The sequence below is a fragment of the Mugil cephalus genome, chromosome 11 (assembly GCF_022458985.1).
Source record: "Mugil cephalus isolate CIBA_MC_2020 chromosome 11, CIBA_Mcephalus_1.1, whole genome shotgun sequence".
Classification (NCBI taxonomy): Eukaryota; Metazoa; Chordata; class Actinopteri; order Mugiliformes; family Mugilidae; genus Mugil; species Mugil cephalus.
This window is the reverse complement of record NC_061780.1, coordinates 3,764,169-3,784,145: the sequence shown is the minus strand read 5'-3', so window position 1 is coordinate 3,784,145 and position 19,977 is coordinate 3,764,169. Positions and strand designations below refer to the sequence as shown.

The 19,977-nt window shown below is 40.7% G+C and overlaps 1 protein-coding gene across 2 annotated transcripts; it reads right to left on the bottom strand.

The window, feature by feature from the left end:
* Positions 1 to 4,343: 4,343 nt before the first annotated feature.
* Positions 4,344 to 19,723, bottom strand: LOC125015953 (upstream stimulatory factor 2). Of its 2 annotated transcripts, XM_047598063.1 has the most exons (11): positions 19,524 to 19,723; positions 19,009 to 19,049; positions 18,635 to 18,741; positions 17,505 to 17,624; positions 16,509 to 16,656; positions 11,831 to 11,918; positions 10,460 to 10,498; positions 7,851 to 7,909; positions 7,433 to 7,527; positions 7,220 to 7,348; positions 4,344 to 6,337 (listed from the first exon to the last, which is right to left on the bottom strand). In XM_047598063.1, exons 1-11 carry the CDS (start codon positions 19,556 to 19,558, stop codon positions 6,248 to 6,250), a joined length of 951 nt encoding a protein of 316 aa, XP_047454019.1. In that variant the 5' UTR covers positions 19,559 to 19,723; the 3' UTR covers positions 4,344 to 6,247. The 2 variants fall into 2 exon arrangements, with proteins under 2 accessions (XP_047454019.1, XP_047454020.1); XM_047598064.1 differs by lacking the exon at positions 10,460 to 10,498 and having other exon boundaries at positions 19,524 to 19,721.
* Positions 19,724 to 19,977: the final 254 nt, after the last annotated feature.

Below are 19,977 nucleotides of genomic sequence, written 5' to 3'. Positions count from 1 at the left end.
CAGACTTGTTATTGCAGCCTGCTTGAGATTGGAAAAAAAAAAAAAAAAAAATGAATTAGCTGTTCAGGATCCTGCAGAATTATAGACCGGAACAAACCGTGTCAATATCTCAGAGAGGAGAGACTGCTGCCGTGTTTGTTCTCTTAATGTGTGAGTTAAAGCTGAAAGCTGAGTGTGAGACACCTATTGTCACGTCTGTGTAACATTGCACCAGGATTTATTTCTTTTATGGTTTTTACCATTCAAAGGAACAACTTCATGTGGCGCCTTACTGCTCTGTCTTTGCTTGCTTAGGTTAAACTTGCAAGAAGTACCATCGCTAACATCTCGATCGATCCAGCATGACTAATATTGTGTAGGTTTCCCTTGTGCCTCCGAACCATTTGTGACTCATCAGAGAATGGATATGGGTCTTCCGAGGGAACACAGTGTTGTTAGTGGGAGTCTTTGGGTCCTATGGGTTGAGGGGAGGGGTCTCTGTGGATCATCCCACAGATACATGATCAGTTTGCGATATAGTGAATTTAGAGGCCAGGTCAACACCTTGTGATGTTCTACATGTATATTGAGTCGTTCCTAAACCGTTTGTGTGTGAGGCTGTGTCAGGCACATGAACAACAGGTCTGAAAGTTTCCTAGCAGAACATTATTTGTCACAAAATGGTCAAAGCTATTTACTTCTCCTGTCAGTGGTTTTAATGTTGTGACTGATTGGTTTATAACAATGTGTAACCCTCCTGGAATTGCTTAGAAAATGCTGAAATATTCTGATGTGAAACAGCAAAATCCATTTTATTCTTGCTTGTTGATAAGTTTAATAGTGGTGGACTAGTGGTTAGAGAATACACGGCTGGATTTTATTTCAGATGGTCATTTGATCTTGTCACCAGAAAAAATTTTGACCCTCCATATAGTGTTAATTTGGTTGTTGTTCAACTGACCAGACTTTCCTGAATCAAAGGAGGTAAATTCAAATATATCTTTGTTTGTTTTTTTTTTTTTTTTTTTTTTTAAATGAATCATTTCTGCTGCAGTGTCTGGATCCTGAGCTCAGCTGTCAGCATTCAGACCTGCAGAGTGAACAGACATTGTAACAGTAGGTAAAGTGACATGTCTGATGTTTATCATCTGTGATATTACACTAAATATCACATTCAAGTGAAATCCAAAATGTAAGGTTTTAAAGCTTTGCTGGGGGGAGGGCGAGTCAATCATATCTTTAAATCCAGGCAAACAGTTTGGTCTGTCATTCTGACATGTTTTATGTGCTATACTGTCAAATATGAGATTTAAAAAAAACTGAGCTCAGTCCTCCATCTCTGACAGCAGCTGAATACACACCTCTGTGCTGATACTACTCTTATGAGAGAGGCAGGTGGCATGTCGTTGTTAATGAAGGCCCAAGAATGATGAGAGTCAGTGTGCTGCACAAAGTATGAGGAGCATTGCATGTCAGGGGGAATACGACTCTTTCTGTCAGCCATTTCCAACAAATAACAGCCTCCGAGAGAAAGAGAGAGAGGGGGAATGTGAAACAGAATTAGTCAGTGGACAACACATGCTCCTGACGGTGTGCTACTAGAGCTAAAAAAAAAAAAGAAAGAAAAGAAAAACCCACAAAGGTAAGACGAGCCTGCAGGACATGAAACATGTGGGTTTCTAGCAGAATGTGTAAGCCAGCATGAGTATAGTGAAAACCAGTCAACTGTGTGTTTCTGTACATGCGCTTAAACACACTTTTATTTCTTTTTTTATTCATTTTTTTTAGGGACATTTTTTTTAGTCACATAAAAGTTTTTTTTTAGAGCAGTGTCTTTGTCCCGTCCTCAGGGCAAATGAAACAGGCGTTCGCCCAGCGCTGACCAGACATAAACCGCTGTTCGAATCCATTAAATATAATTTCAGCAATAACAATTTATTGCTCAAAGCGGAGACACTTTCCTCTTCCAATTAATGCACCAATTAATTGTAAGTGAATTATCTGCACTGGAAGGTGAAAGTTGCATCCCCCGGTACGCGCTTCACATTATATTTGTTAAAGGAACTCACATGCCTTCACGCCGTTTAATTTTCCTCTCGAGTTCATTTCAGCTCCGCTTGCCTTTTGTAGGTTTGGGGTGAAAGAGGTAGACAGACAGACAGACAGACAGGCATGCAGATAGACAGATAGACAGACAGACAGAGACTATGTATGTCTCAATCAGAGAGGGATCAGAGATCATCCACTTCAAACAGAAACAGGGACACACAGACGCCTGGCTGCCTGGGGAGCTGTGTGTGTTCAAATGGCAGCTGACAAGCCCAGAAACACTGGAGGGGACGACAAGATCAAACCCACAGAAATTTAACACATTGTGGCAATGAGTTCTAAAGTTGCAAATAGTCTTAAAATAAATATCCAAATCATGGCTGCCTGCTTGCTCTTTAAGAACAGCAGAAAGGAACATTAAGCCTCAGACCTGCGGAGTCAAACTCAATCTCATCCAGACAGAGCTTTGATGCGCCTTTTATCCACCATTGATCTCTCACATCCAAGGTGCCCTATATGTGCTCTTACTGCTAACTGCCCAGAGTTTTCCGCGTGTGTTCATCAGTCGATTGAATGAGATGGTGCACACAGAGGACACGGGCTTGCTGCAAGGTCACACAGCGTGTAATACATTCATTTAAATAAGAGAAATGCCTAAACTTACGTTTATTGTTATTTTATCTGGACTGGCGTCACCGACACACAACCGTGCTGACATCTAAATTTTTTTAACAGAACTTGTGCTAAGAATATACATTTTTTCATTTGTAGACACAAATTAACATGCAGTGTGCCGGGACCTTGGTACTAACTCTTCTAAATCAAATGCTCTGGAGCTTTGTGTGAGATTAAATGTAACACATTTAAGGGGGCCAGACTAAGGACTCTCAATTGCAGCCATTTACATTTATCCTGTGACCACAAGGCCATATCTATGAGTGTAATAGAGGGATGTGCGAGTTTCCCAATCCAATTTGACCATCTTTCTAGAATCATCCTAAAGCTTCTCTGTTCCTCTCAGTGGTATTAAACTACATTTCATTATTAAAAGTGATGTTATGTATTTCTAAGCACTAATAATGAACTGATGTTATGAAATAAAGCAGGTTGGCTATATTTTGATAATTGAATTAGAATATATATAAACAATAGATACATTTAACTTTGAATATTGCAAATCTAGTCAGAATTTTTTTGAAAAAATGACTTAAATATAGGATTCATCATTTAAGAATATTGAAACAAATTAATTAGGGCAGTGATCTCCCACCTGTGGGCCGCAGCCCCCTGGTGGTCGCAAAGGTATTGCAAGTGGGCCGCCAAATCAATTCATTTGTATTTGGGTTGTGGTTGAGTTGTGTGACATTGCATGTCAAACACCAACAACTGACACCGCAATATGCAGGTTTTATTTTAAAAGGAGAAAGCCATAAGTAAGAGTGCAATGTTTTAACTTTGTTTCTTTGGTGTTATTGCTTTTGCTTAAATTGAAGTTTGCGCTACACCCAAGAAGAATTTACATCATCTTTATATTGGCCCCTTGCCTGTCATGTCTGATATTTGTGGTGCTGATGGACAGCTCCTTGAAAACTGTAATACTGAAGGTGTTGCAACATGTTGCAGATGCTGCGTTAGTGACTGTGGAGCTCCCAACACTATTCAGTTCACTCCTTTATGTTCAACCTTCAGTAATATGAAAAGTGCTCTGAGAACGCGTTATATGGACTCTGTATTAATGGGGTCAGAGGTGAGCCGCAACAATTTTTGAGATTTAAAAGTGGGCCCCTGGTTGGAAAATTGTGGGAACCACTGATTTACATTCATCCTGTAACTGCAAGGCCATCTCTAGGTGTGTGAAAGAGGGAAGTGTGAGTTTCCCAATCAACTTTCACCATCTTTCTAGGATCATCTTAAAGCTTCTCTCTTCCTTTCAGTGGTATTAAACTACACTTCATTATTAAAAGGGATGTCATGTAATTCTAAGCATTAATAAATAATTGATGTTATTTGAACTCTAAAGGCAGCTCATGTTGCCACTGCAAAAAAAGACAAAAAAGACAAAAAAAAGCTGAAATAAAGCATGTTAGCTAGATTTTGATAAATTAATCAGAATATATATATAAACCTTAAGTAGATTTGACTTTAAATATTGCATATTTAGCCAGAAATATCTAGAGAAAAAATACTTAAGCACAAGATTGAAGATTCAAGAATAGCGAGACAAGACAGGGACAGAAAACCTTAGAGAAGAAATATGAAATACTGAGTGTATCTATGACCACAGGAAGCAAAATGAGCCACAACCAATGTCCATCAAGATTATTAGTGAAAGTTTTATTTTCCACTGCTTTTCCTTAGAAAAGATGTCTCTAACCTGAGAACAGTGAGGCTGCTACAGAGAGAAAAAAAGTCTTTTTTTCTTCCTTTTGCCATTTCAAAAAAGAAATGCTGAAAAAAGGAATTAGCCACAAATGACCTTTCATTTGTGAACATCCATCTTCCAAAGCATTATTCATGTCTTCACATTCTGTACTCTCCTCCTGCCAAGGTGTGAAAAAAAAAATCTATTGCAAAACATCTATCACTCAATGTTGGCCAGCAGCCTCGTTTGATGGATCAGACACTTGCACTATCCCTATCAGGTTTAAATCTAGCAGTTGTAGCGGAACAGCACTTCCAAAGCGCAAGCTGTTAACTTACAGAGTCTGAGATATTAAAACGTGATAGTCGGCCTGATTTTGCCAGGGGTCTGAGAGTTGGTTTTGCTTTGCTGGATCCTGAGCTGTTGATACAGGGGGTGCGGGGGCGGGGCGCTCTAATAAGTGGCTCTGAAGCTCGACATCCCTCTACCAACTTTCACTCACATTGCCCAGAGCGGAACAAAAATATCTCATGTATATTCACACACAAAAATCATCAACAATGTTAATGTTGGCTTTTGTCGTTTGTACAACCAATTACAGTTTAGTTCTTGTTCGCCTGAGAGGGTGGAGAAACGAGAGCTAACTTCCAAGTTTTCTACTTCCCAAGTTGAGTCGAACACAGAATGTCTGTGTTCTCCTCTTCCGTAGTGAGCAGAGTCTTTGAATCCTGCTTTCCAGGGTGCCTCCCTCCCCTTGTGCGAAGAGCTCCATTTGATGTGTTGCAATACCAAAATAGACCAAACAGCTTGAACAGAAACATGTGGGGATTATTCTTACACGTATCGAGATGCCGGTAAATAACAAGAGAACAGGCAATGGAACTAAAAATGGACAAAACCTAAATATAATTTGGCAGAAGTTGGGATTTGCAAGGCGATCCTCTCCGGCCCACGTCCCACTCAGACATCCCATCTGCATTTTACATTTTCAGTTGTACGTACTGTTGGACTTGACAGATTTTTTTCTAGTAAAGCAAATGCCCAACCATTCAAGTATACCACGTTCTTTTCTCAAATCAAGCTTCAAGATTGCACGCTTATGTTAATCATTACGACGAAGGGCCAGTGTGGAGTTAATAACTTATTGATTGTTTACTCCCAGAGCTAACATTGTGTAACATCCGTATTAAAACATGAGAAGTCGTATTTACATAAATCAGGGCAAAAGCGTCAGCCCTTGTCCGTCTTTGGGTCTATGTGTGTCACATTTTTTCAGACTGCAGAATCATGTTTTGCATACTTTGATGTTTTTCTCACTTACAAATTCAATATTCAACGTAACTGGTCTCCATCAAGGCTGCCGTCAGCAAGCGGACTAATAAATTAGAAGAGCTAAAAACAACATCATAACACAGAACTCAAAAACACAAACAGAATAAAAGCAAGAACTAAGTCAAAATTCATAATTGGTGGGGAAAAGTGTTCTGGTGAGGGACCAAAATTAAAAGACAAACATCATAGTCCATTGGTGAGGCTACTTAAATACAAAACCAGGGGGAAGTTCAGCAGAGGTTCGTTTTTCAAAGCTAGTGCTAGTAGAGCACTCTGACGGAGGCCGAGTGGACATCTTTTCTTGGAGCACTTTTCTACTGAGTTGCAACGGGTGGTTATCTCAATAGGATTGAAACAGTCAAATACAGCCTCAAAAGGCTGATGAGGGGTTCACGACCTGGGAACCCCGGGAAGGACACATGATTCTCCATAAGTCCTTCAATAATCATCTCTCTCTCTCATTTTCCACCGTGTCAGTTAATGTGTCTGAGTGGTCAGAGCTCCTCCTCGTTCCTTTCATGTCCTTCACTGCGGCGGCGTCTCTCCAACCATCTCGATCCCGTGCTGCTGGAGTTGAGCTCGGAGCAGCGCGTTCTCATTCTTCAGCTCTTCAATCTTAAAGAAAAAGAACGGGGGTAAAATCAACATCAACATCTACGTCCGTGACAGCTAGACAGAGCTCAAAGTTTACAGAGCAAACTTTTCCATTTGAAGGCTGAGGGAGCTGGCTGTGTGTAATGTACACACAGGGCTGTGCAATCCCCGGGATTAAAGAGTAGCGTAGCGTATGCAGCCCTATTCAAAGACCCCTGTCCACAACCAACTGGATTATCAAATCTTGAGGTGTGTCATCTCTTCTACATTTCCCTTAGGTGAATCCTGAATTCACTGCCTCCCGACTGAGGGACTGAGGGAAGGATATTGAGCTTTGAGCATCAGAATAAGAATATATTGCATAGTATACTGCAGGCCCCAGGATACAAGGGGGAGACGTGGCTGCCTCAGAGCTGCAAGATTTCACAATACTTTGAGTGCATTAGCATGCACTTAGTTCTCACACAACCCCCGTGTATATTATTCCCACAGTCTCTCAGAGCGCTGATTTCAGGTAACACTTCTCATTATGAGTGGAAGCTCTTTGATCCTCTCTGTGATGATCAGCTACACAGGCCCAAACCTCAGGGGGGGTTGTTTTGGAGAAATGAAGGTGCACATGGGACTAGGTGGATTTCATGCTTGCAAGACTTAAGTGAAAGAATGTTGCAATGTGCTATAAAGCAAACTAAACTATTCAGTGCAATGACAATCTTCACAGCCACATATGAGGCCCACTGTGGCTGCCTTATTATGAGCAAGTTTATTTAACTGCTAAACCCCAACCGCCTCAAAGGAAATTCTGAATTATCATTCATAGACTTTCTATCAGCCATTACTGAAGTCATGCAAACTTCGCTCAAGGCCACATTTGTAAACTAGAGCACTGTCTGACTTTAATACCTGCTGTCTGCACAGCTCGTTGTCCACTTGTATCCTCTCCACCTCCTTCAGACTCTCTTGCAGTCGCTGGTTGCTTTGCCTTAGCTCACGGATATAGTCGCAAGCTTTGGACAGGATGCCTCCTTTGCTCTAGAAGGACAGAGACGGGCTCATTTAGCTGAAAAGGGAAAATATGAAGTCAGCAGAAGCTGAGAGTCAACTCAAAGCGTGTACCGCTCCGGTCTTGGTGCTGTCCATACTGCAGTCTGGGATGATCTTGGAAAGTGTAACGATCCAGTTGTTGATCTTGTCTCTTCGCCGCCTCTCAACTGATAAATATAACAAAATGGAAAAATATTTAAAAATAAATGAAGATTACATAAATATCAGATTCAAATTTGTTTGCGTTTTTGAGAACTGTTTTATTCCCGGGATGCTGCCGTTGGTACCAAGTCTCCTGTCTGACTTTGACAGCTCAACAGCGGCCTCTGGTGGCCACTCTAAAACACATGGTATCTGCTCTTAATAGAATATTTTGACGGGGCTTGGAGGTTTTCTTTAAACGAAATAAAATGCTCCATTTAGGCAACACGCTGCATTGTGCTCCACTGCCTGATGAAATCAAAAGTCACAATCATAGCTAATTACCCACCTTCATTATGTTGTGCTCTTCTCCTTTCATCTCTTGGTGTTCGGGGTCCATCCATTTTCCTTTGGATAGACGAAAAAGAAAACACTTTTCATACAACACAATATCTCTCATCTGTGAGTAGCACAATCAGGAACAAATCCAATCCCCCAAATTCAACTAATCCTGGCCCTATTTAAAAAAACATTCTTTGCCGTTATCTTTAAATTCAAGCCTGTTATAATTGCTAATTTAAAAGTGAGCCTGTGAAGTTGTGCAGAGCCTTTGGTAGAAAAACTGAAGAAGGCACAGCTATATGAGACCACATGAGGCCCTGACAACCCCGTCCTCGGTCTGGAGTGGGGCTGACTTGACTGAGGTCCGATCAACCTTCTCCTTATTGGCTGTCCTCATCCCAGGTGAGGCCCAGGGGGAGCATGCTGCTTTATTATGCCGTACAATGACAACACTATAGAAAACCAGATGCTGTCTATTGGAGTCTGGGCGTTCGCCTAATAACACAACTGTCTCTTGTCTCCGTATCTTCCCCTAGGATTCTGTTAATTAAGTCCCTGAGACGTGACAGGAAGACTTATCAAACCACCCACCATGGCATGAGCAACACACTCACATGTAATAATAGGTGGCCTACTCTATATCTCAAGCATGCCTCTTTCTTTCACTACTGGACTAGGCCATACTCCACTCACCCTACTTCTTTCAATCAACATCCATGAAAAAGAACAGAAAGAATGCAGAACAACAGTTGCTTCTCCATCATTTTTCTCGCTCTCTGCTAGAAGTTAATAAACAGCATCGTGAGGTCATTCTTGTCCTTCTACGACACCTCTTTATTCTACAACAGAGAATCACTGCAACTCGACTGCTGATACCTTCTTTTGAGATAGCCAGCTAAACCAAACGACAGCCTCTCTTGTATCTCAACACATCTTAATGGGATTTCAGCGGTATAATGGACTCAGACCAACAGTACTCTTAGGCAAAGTGTAAAAAAAACGTGGATGGCTGTATGAACAGCTAAATGTACGGACCTGTAAAAAGGTCTATTCTCCCTTGCTTTTACAATATAGGGGCAGACCTCATCTAAGTGCACTGAGAGTTATTATTGCCAGAGAAATCAAAAAAACATTAACGGAGTACAGCCCCACTGCTGAAGCACTTTATCCATACTATTTGAAGCATGGCTGTAATAAAGAACTAAGTTTGTACAGTCTTTTATTGATCTATGAGAGAAATGCAATTTTACTCCTCCTGACCCCTCTTTTAAAGTATTATTATTACTATCAAACCGTGGCCTAAACAATAAGTCAGTGCACACTGAGACCCACTGGACTGCAGTATGGGCTTCACATTCTCTCAATGAATGTTTTAACAGAGAGGAGCCTTTGGGAGCATTAAAGGGATAGTTGGGTTTCTCTGAAGTGGGGTTGTATGAGGTTCTTATCCACAGTTGGTGAGTGGCACGCCCCCACTTTGGAGAAAACAGACAAGAGTGCTGGCAAAGAGGCCAAGTAATGAACTCATGTGGAGGCATCCGCAGTCAAACGTACTTAAGCCACATAAAACAAGGGCTTATCTTGAATAAAAATCAATATCTGTTTAAGAATATGCAGTCTCTGGAATATAATCACTGCCGCACCACGCCAACAGAAGGTCTTTTCCAACTAGGAACCAAAGCCCTTATATTGATCTCTGCTCTCTTCGATGGCACCAGGCTACATTGACAAAAACGGTCATTTTAACCCACAGAACAAAGGAGGACTGCCATGGGTTAGTTCAGTTGAATTAGTGTGTATATTTGATGTGTTAACATGCAAGCATGGATGGAGATTAACATCACAGTCACAAAGATGTAGACCAGGAGGTCACATGGTAAAATTAGATTAGGTGTACACTTATATTGAAATGATTATTTTGGATAGGTCTTGTTTGTAGCTCAAGTGTTGTGCTGCTAATCCCGTTGACACAGTTCACTGCTTGGCTTCTTGACCAATACTACTTTCTTCAAACTTTGTTTGTGCCAATAGTCATCTACTGTAGGTAGAACGCTGACTCTGGACATCACAGAACCTCACTGCTATAGAACCTAGCTATGGATTTAACTTGGCAGGAGGCATTAACAGAGATTCTGCCACAGTTGTCCCAGTATTCCAGTTACATCAACACAATATATATGTTTACGTATGGCACAGAAAACACCAAATACTCTCCAAATAGTTTTATTCCTAACTTCAAAACTAGGCTAAATGGGAGAAAAATTAAAACAGCTACAACAAAGGACACTTTGAACATTCTAAACTAAAAGTGCCAAACGAGCCATTTGTTTCCACGTGGAGAACAATGACCTAATTTCTGGGTCCTAATGGAAAAATACATTTGCCACAAGCACAACTAACAACAATGGATCAGGGTCAGCACTGATGAAACTCTACATCTGTGTCTCACACATCAAGAGAGGGTAAAATCACAGGGGAGGTACGGGAAGGGAGGAGGAGAGAGAGGCGGAGGTTCGTGTGCGCCTTCTTTTCTGGTGATTTAATTTGATCAGTTCATGTGATGTAAATAAAATAAAATAAAAAGGAGTGTGGGAGAAATGTGGAAACTGTCCTCACCAGTTTAAACCTTCGTGCTGGAGCAGCTCGTTTTCATCTCTGCAAACGGCAGATAGGGTGGAAAGCTTTCATTCACTTTCCTAATAATGTCACTGCTCATTGGTTTAAATGCAGCTCTGACACTTGAAATCATAAATTATTCATGTAGGAGAAAATAAATAGAAACAAACATATTTAAGATGAGAAAAAGAACAATCTATTTTACATTTCAATACAGGGAAATACAGTGCAAATAAAGCTTGTTCTTCACTCTGGACTGAAAAACAAAGTGTGCTGTGAACATCAAGCAACATCAAACATGCTGCCAAATTTAAGGCAGATCTACAGCTCCCATTAGAGCTGCCCCACCACAAAGGAGCTTTGAGAAATCCTGGAAATCACAGAAAACACAACAGCAATCATCCATCTACAGTATATACCTGAACTGACAAATATTATATGAAATACAGACACAGTTGTTAGTTAAGGTGAATCATAAACAGGAATTAAACCAGAACGTATAATATGTTGTCTTCATGTATTTTTTATTTATTTTTTTTAATGGTAGCATTAGCTGGATGACTATAATTCAGCCACTTTCACGAGTCAAGTCTGGTGGAAAATAGAGCGATATTCACTTAAGTTAGAGCTAACTCAATTTAATAATGGGTCATGTGTTCATGTTTAGTGACCAAGCAAGCAAATGACTGCAGCTAGGCTTTTACCAAACAAGGGGAAATGAGTTACTGAAAAATTGGAGAACAGTCGTTTAATTATTTTTTGCACCAGGCCAGAACCAGCCAGCAATCACGTAGTTAAAAAGACAAACGCTTTGCTCAGGTGAGCCCGCTGATCATCTTAACAACAGCAATTTCCAGCGTGTGGCTAACGGTTGGAGCGGATATGAGACGGATGCCTTTTGGAGCCTAATTATAATGATGCATGTTGTGAAGTTAAAATAAACTATGTAGGGTTTTGTGCGACAATGGAAAAGAACGGGCCAACTGGTATGTGCCAAAATGAAAAGAAACCAGATATGAAAGGCAGGAGCAAGAGTAAAGAATTTGACCATCAAAGTAGTTTTATAGTCATGTGTCCATACCTCATTCTCAAATATAAAACGATTCAACACTATTGTTTGGCCGTTCTGGAGCATCACAGGAGCAGTAAATAGTTAAAGGCCAGTCAACTGAGATTAATCAAATTTAATTAACTGCTCTGAACTTAGAAGATTAAATCCACTTTTAAACTGCCACCAAAATTCACCATCAACCTTCACTGAGGTGGAGGATAGCACAAGTGATTTAAACAATCCAATAGTGTGATAGTGATTTGAGAAATAAATGTGTCTCAGATGGACTTTACAAAGCAAATGACAGAGCTGATACTTACGCAGGGTAGGGTTGTGTGCGTGGGGCGATGGTTCGTGGTGTGCCTGTCTGAATGACATCAGGAGGAGTCATCATCACATAAAACTGACCTGTGGAAAGTGAATTCAGTCAGCAACAAGAAACAAGGCAGGAAGGACTGACTGTGGAGTGCTGAATATGCAATAAGTTATTGTACACAATTTACCACCAATCCCCACAATAAGAATTTGCCACGTCGCTTCAACTGTGATAAACACAAGTTGATGAGGTAGTTGCGCGCAATATCATATCAGAAGACGTATGTGAACCTGTCCCATATACAAGGTTTACAAAAAAGATTTGATGGCTAATGATAGCAACACAGTCGTAAATTGTCAACGCATACAGTCAGTCCATTCTGTATGATAAGCACTAGTTAAACCTGTAGTTAAGCAGCTTATTTGAATGTGATAACTTTAAGCATCATCTTAGAGCAGTTTTTGTGGGGCTCTCAAGACAGAACGTAGATTTTTTTTTAATCATGATTTTTATCGTTATTGCCAGAATGGCAAAATTTATTGGGATAAATTTTTTATTCCAAATTGTCCATCTCTAGTAAATATAACAGAATGAATAAGGTTGACTGACAGTAACAGTGAAATCGTGACTGATCATGACTGACTAACAAAGATGGACCCATGTTTAAGACTAATGTGAATAACTAGTCATTCCGCAGTTTCCATCCTTCCAGGAGAGGCACTGCATCACCGGTGGGGGATTCCCAAGTGGGGAAACACGCAACAAAACACGCAACAAAACACACACACACACACGGTCATTAGGGGCTCATTTTTTACTATTATTTCTTATAGTCTGGTGGGTTCTAATTTATCTTATTTCAAAAATACCTCAAAACCTTAAAATGGAATTATTGCTCTGTTTACTAGTCATGTGTAGTTAATTTAAAAAACTATAAAGCTCTACAGTCACAACAGCCATAACAAAAGTAATAACAAAAGAAATGCTGTTCTGTGATTAACCTAAACGGCCCATTCTGTGTGATTTTCTAGACTCTTTGTACAACAGACTGCAAAAGTTTCCACTCCATGTCTCTAGATTAACCACATCACTTTACTGCTTATAATACACTTCGGCTCATGCACTACCTTGTCAAAAAATAGTTGTCACCTGGATTTAACAAAGCAGATAGATACGAGCTCCTTATTTGATAATTACTGCATGGGTGATTATCTTTCAGCTGGCAACAACTTATTTAACCCCAACTGATGCAATAGCTTCTCATTCCTTCAACAACCATGTGGAAAGACACATCCTGTGGTCATGGAAAAGATGTTGAGAAGGGTCAAATCATCGACATGCATCAAGGAGAGAAAACATCTAAGGAGACTGAAGCAGAAACTACTAAAATTGGGTTAAGAACTGTCCATTAAAAACTGCAAGGAAAGTGGTCAGAAAAAAATTCAATTCAAAAATTCAATGTTTGGTGAAATTAAATTGAAGAAAAACAACAGTAGAACTCAGGGCTATGTTTAATAGTGAAAGTAAGAACATTTCCACATGTACAATGTGAAGGGACTTCAAGGAATTGGGACTGAACAGCTGCATAGCCTTAAGAAAAATCAGTCAGTACGTTTATATGCATGTGAAAAAAAAAATGCCTTAATTGCCTTAACTGGACTATAACAGGAAAACTGAAGTGCATGTAAACATGTTACTCCGACTAAAATCCGAGTTCTCTTTATCCGATTAAGACACCCAGATAATGTGATTGAAATTTAATCAGACTACGACAGGATAACGTGTGTGTGTATGCTCACAACACTGCGCTGGCGTGTGACCCCAAAACATAACATTCAAGAAGGCCGGTTGCAGAACAAGAAGAAGGTAAACAGAGCCGGTAGAAAAACCGTCTGAGGGACAGCATATATCTTATCTGCACCAGATGAAGTGCACACATTACGTAGGAGATTAAAAGAGCTGTACTATTATCCCTATGGTTGTTGTTTGAAATGCCGGTCCGTCGCATGAACGACTCGTTTATTATAAGACGCAATAGGTTGACTGGAAAGGAGGCCGTATTGACATGGTACCAACCCGCTGAAAATACACATATCGCCACCTTGTGTGGAGGATATGGACATGTTCCCATCAGTTATTTGATTTTCTCCGCTGCATCTAAAGTGGGACAAGGGCTGCATTCAGAAAGACACATTTTGAGCATAGCTCCATTAAGCTGTGCATGTAAATGCACCGAGTGAGGTTAACCAGAAAAAAAGGCTACAAGAAATATTGTGACACTGTAGAAGCTTCTTATTGAACCAATACCACAAACGAAACGAAAAACATTACATTGTGCGCCTCTTTTTGACCAGGCAGTGTATTTTGTCTCACTTTTGGAGCAGCCCCAAGAACCCATTATGCGCGTTCCAACTGATGTGATAACTGAGATTTCCTTAAGGGCGTCTGACTTGTGTCATGTGATGCTGGGAGACACACAACACTCGGCGCGCGAGAGACAATCAGAGTGTGTGGAAGCCAGACGAGCTGCATCAGTAATCAGTTATGGATGAAATGCTTCAAAGAGAGCTAATGGTTCGGGAAAACTCAATCACTAGAGCAACACGATGACCGTGTATGACCCGTGACTGCCTCTGTGCATTGTGTCATTTCTGGATTGTGACTGAACTCAAGTCTGGTTTATCAAAGACTGAAATCACAAACATGAGCTTTAACTTCAGAAAGAGGTTGATGGTTTATTACTGAGAAATGTTCGAGCCATATGCCGGCTGGAATTTGACTTACTGCTACAAAGAAGTCATGAAAACTGTTTATCTGCCATTACAAGCTACATGTGCTTTGTGGCCAGCTCTTAGATGTATGCCTCATATGATTATGTTAGCGTTAGCAATAATAATCATATTCAAATCTAGTATTTCTCTCTCTGCAATAAGGTATTATCAACATACAGTATAACATAAGGTCACTTTAGGTTTGGGTTTAGCTTTCTGTAATAAAACTACCCACTGGCTCCTGAGGTCACTGGGTTGGTGCGCATGCTCCAGAACGGCTGCATTGGTTTCTGACCCCAGAACAAAAACATGCAAGAAAATCAGCTGCAGAAGAAGAAAGTAAACAGAGCCGGTAGAAGAACCACCTGAGGGATAGCACGCATCTTACTTGCACCATAAGTAGCGTGCACATTATGTGCGAGATTAAAAAAAAAGCTGTACAATTATCCATCTTGTAGTCGTTTGAAATGCTGGTCTGAGCCATGAACGACTCTTGTTTATTATATAAAGGGGCCCTTTGACACATGTTGCTGACACATATAGCCACCTTCTAATAAAAGCCCCTCACTATGATGCTATCTCAGCTGTTAACAACTATTTACACAGAATATGGCACATAGGAGAAGATCATGCGTCACTCCATCTTTAAATCTTCAAATGACCGCAATAACTCAAATACTGGATTTAGCGATAAACAGTGGCAGTCTGTGCAGTTCATCTACATCAATATTAAACAAAATGCTATGTGGTCCTTCTCCATGGTCTAAAAGTCAAGATAAATTGCGTACAGAGCAGCTGAGTGACCGATGTACCGATGCAGAGCCTGGGAAGAGGAGGGTTTTGGGAGGGGAGGGAGAGAGATGCTCTCTGGAGCATGAGGAAAAACAACGCAATCACAGCATTGTTGAAATGCGCAAAAATATTTCCGATTGGTTATGAAACCATGTCGGAGTAAATGAGGCCCTGGCAGGCCGCCCTAGCATTACCATTGTATGGGAAATACGCAGGTTCAGTTTGGGTCAACACAGCAAAACAAAGCAGCAGAAACACTCCATGATAAATTACAAGTTCTAACAATAACTGCTGTCCAGGCACTACACTACATAAAACCCTGAGAGACCTGTAATGTGTGGCTCCTCAATAACAATCACAAAACAGTGACAGTCCACCATTCAACTGTTAGCCATCTGTAACAGTGTGACACCTGGAGTCAGGTCTGGCTGGATAACACAGGAAAAAAAGCAAAGCATAAAGGCTACATCTTGCTCTTCAGGTAAAATAAGCTATTGTTATCCTCATCAAAAGCAAAGGAGTGCAAGTTCCAGCCAGCTATATCCTGATCAGCCTCATCTGGACAACTACCACAGAAATGGCAAGGACAGAGATAGTACAGCCAGACAACAACATATGGTAGTTAAGAAGAGCAGAAGCAGAGTGGGAGGACATGTGACATGAAGTAAACAACAAGTAAATATGATAAGCGTAGCTAATTTCATTCTGGCCCCTGATAATATTTGACTGGGAACAGGCACATTTTAGTCATGGCAAAAATGTTTCTGGCATATTACGGAGTCAAAAAATCTGAGTAAAAGATTGTGACTGGAATATATGTTTTTTTAATTAAGTACAGCTTTAATAAACAGTCCAAAAATGCGCTGCTGGGAGAAATCACAGTATTCAGCAAACACGGTAACACGATTTACATCTGCTATAAATTGGCTCTGCTTTCTTTTAAATCCACCAGAGCTGCGCAGATCATGGCACATTTACAACAGCTAAAAAAAGAAAAAAGGGCTGTCATTTTCCCATTAAGGTACTTTTTAATACACTCCTGCTTGTCAGTGCAAATAATGGCTAAATTAGTCCTGTAGCACCTTTATAAACCCAAATTAAGCGTGAGAAATGACTTGCCTCCTGCCTGTGTGGGGTCCGTGGCGGCCTGCACAGACACAGTCCCGTCGCTCACCGCAGTTGCGGGGAAGTAAGCAAAGCGGGTCTCCCCTCCCACTGTGTCTCCTGCTGGGCTTCCTCCATTACTGAAAGGGTTTTGGATCACAGCCTGTGGCAGACAAAAGAAAGACAGAGGAGAGGCATGAACAAGTAGCAATGGAGCACTCACAGCAGGTAAATGCACACCTCATTCTATGTCAGTCTTGATACTGGTATCTCTGAGACCCCCAAGCAAGACACAGCGGAGTTTGACAGCCGGGATAAAGAGGGGAAAAGAAATAGCAGTGATCTTGTTAGCAGGAATAACAGTGGGGTCAGTGATTATATCAAAATACTGTAAGCAAAAATATATGTTCCTGCCTGAAAAATATATTTTTTTTTATTCCAAAATGTCTTCTATCCCTCACACTGCTATATTCACTCTTTTCCAGTTTATCTCCAATTAATTATACCTGCAGCTTTAATCACTATATAGCAACAATACCACCTATATTGAATAATAACGGACAAAAATTAGCAATACGTTGTGGTAAAGATGTGATAAAAAGGACTGCAGCAGGAGCAGTGTCTATTTCTGCTCTTGTAGTAGGTCTTTGTGGCACACGGATAGCATGCATTGTTATCATTGACTGACACAAAAACAATTACCATAATGAGAAGAAGTCATGCCTACAAACAGGTGTGGAGTGGTAATTAATAGCAGGATAATACTACTGGAACAGAAAACAGTGTTCAAGTTGTCTTTCATATTGGCCAATAATAAATATAACTGGCATCAATAAATCATGCAATGTTATAGAAAACCGGATGTGCCTTATGGGCTATATAAGACTACAGAGAATAAATAGATTAGAGTATTGTCTCTTTAACAAATAGCACGAGTCTTACCTTTTCATTTGGGTTTAAAAATTAGAGTTGTTACCATTTTTAAAGCATAAAATGAGGCAACTGTGGTACCTGTGCAACAGCCTGAGAAGCCCCAGTGAAGGCAGCTGTTGAGACAACGCTCACTGCTCCACCCGACTCATCTCTTCCTTCGAGGTGTGGGTCAGTCACGTGAACAACACGATACGTCACCTGCAGAGGGAAAAAAGACAAAATGAGGGGGAAACAAGCAGAGCAATCAGCTTTAATTCATGACAGTGCCTATAGCAACTGTACAGGTTGAAACCTTACCTGATTCGCGGATTTGTTTATCATGTCTGCCGCTTAAGTATCTTAGTATCTGTTGCTACAGTCCTAACCTCAGCAGTGGATTGATCTCACCATCCCACACAATGTGCTTACGCCTTAGAATGTGCTTGATTCAATTTTGAAAACAAGTGAAGAAAATGAGCTTGTTTGTTCCAAGAATCAGTATTTGTATCCCTCTATCATGTGACTCTCCTCCTGACTGACATGTGACAGCAGCCTCATGCCAATCCCAGACCAGACTGGAATCACATGATCGCTCACACTAGCTCTGTTTACGCCAAATTAGCCACATGGATCACTGGCTTAATTCCCTCTGGTGCAAATCACCTAAAATAAGGATAAACCAACCTAAAATGTTGCAATAGTTTTTTTTCTCTTTGTTGGTTTGTTTGCTTGTTTCAGCTCTTTTATTGATGTAAATATCATTATGTCCATCACTGACCACTACTGAAGTGAAGTCTACATTATAGTGGACAGCAAGGAGACACTTTTGGACAAGGTCACCAGTCAATCATGGGACTAGAAAAGAAAAACACACATTCAGACCTCCAGGCAATTTACCGACTGCTATCCTCCTGACTTTAGAATTGGGGCATTTGGAAGAAATACAAAATAGTGAAACAAGGATACACAACCTTTAGCAAAAAGGGCTGGGAAAATAACATCCCCATCAGTCTCAGAGTGGTAGAGCAGTGTAAAATGTTGCTTACAGGTAATCATATTGTCTCCAAACGTTTGCAACAGCCTTTATCAATATGTCTGTGTAATCAACCAGACATCTCCAGTGAGTCTGAATGGTAGGAGTGCTGAACAGATGCCATCTCACTTTAAATCTCAGGGCGTGTATGGCATTAAGAGCAATTTCTGAAGTGGAGCCCAATCTAATCGCTTACCTGGCCACCCTCTGTGCGGAACTGATATTGTATGTTATGGTCAGCAAATGCTGCAGCCTGCTGAACGCTGGCTATTGTGACAGCTGTCTGCTCCTCTCCAGTTCCGTCTGAGGAGCACACAAACAAACAGCAAGTTGTCAAAAATGGTAAAAGTCGTAGAAAAACCAAACGAGGGCGCAGCTGCAGAAAAAAAAAAAAAAAAAAAAAAAAAAAAAAAAATGGTGGATGTTGCAAAAGACGAAGAGTAGGAAATGCACGCCAAATATCTTATTTGCCATATAAATCACTTCAAATCGTGTTTAATCCAGCAACTAGTCAAAGAAAAGCTGAACACGTCGCTTCTGCTCTAGAGCCAGGTGTAAATCAATTCCTACCTTCGGGTGCCAGGACGACTTCTTCCTCTTGTTTTTCTTGGCTGCAAAACGAATATACAAATAAGTTAAATAGCAACAAATGCGCAAACAGCTAATGTTCATAAGTATTCTGGATAAAAGAAATAAACTTTGCTTTAGCTTAAGGCGAACTTGCGGAACATGTCAGCACCTACTAGTATAAAAACGCAATGAAAAAAAAAAAAAAAACATAATATTGCTTCACAGTTATTTGTGCTTTGATAGCGAGCTTAAGCTATCCGAGCCGAACTATTAGCTAGTTATGATTATTTATTTATTTTCGTAACACGGCATCTGTCCACTTGGTTGCAACTAGCCAACTAAGTCGCTTGCAACGTCTTCCACTTTTCTTGTCAACCTGGCTGTAGTCTTCGCACAAAATCCGTTTTGGGGACGTTTTTAGGTCAGGCCTCGGTTAGCGTCGTAAACTAGCTATCCGAACTAGCATGCTGAGGCTAGCTTGTCTCGGTTAGCCATTTTGGCCGACTCTCCGTTACCTTGCGTTGTCCAGACCCTGTTCGAGCATATCCATCAGGGTTCAAATAAAAAGTGATATTCGATGTCACAGACGGAGATGGAAGTGCTGATCACGGGAACAAACACTCGGGTCATGTGAGAGAGACAGCCCAGGACACGTGAGGTGCGGCTCGGTGTCGGAGTTAAAATGGAGGTTGCTGCTGGGTGAAGTGAGGTGACTGTGGAGCTGCCTGGAGGGTTTCCAGCTCACCGGAGACTGCTCAACAGTAATAACAACGGTTTCCACAGTGGCCACTGTACTTTATCATAGGAAATATTAGTTTGGGATCCCCGATTCAGATATTTTGTAATGTTATGAGCTGGCATTTCCGTGTATTTTTCATGTATTTGTATTTATTTTCTTTACCATGCAGATCATTTGCAACTATTCCCTTATCTTGCTTCTGTAGCACACGTTCTTACAAAACCGAACAC

Coding starts and splice junctions, on each gene's coding strand:
- LOC125015953 (XM_047598063.1), bottom strand. CDS start 19,558: ATGGATATGCTCGAACAGGGTCTGGACAACGCAAG. Junction 10,499..11,830: donor CGCACACAACCCTACCCTGC/GTAAGTATCAGC, acceptor TGCCGTTTGCAG/AGATGAAAACGAGCTGCTCC. Junction 7,528..7,850: donor AAGAGCACAACATAATGAAG/GTGGGTAATTAG, acceptor TATATTTATCAG/TTGAGAGGCGGCGAAGAGAC.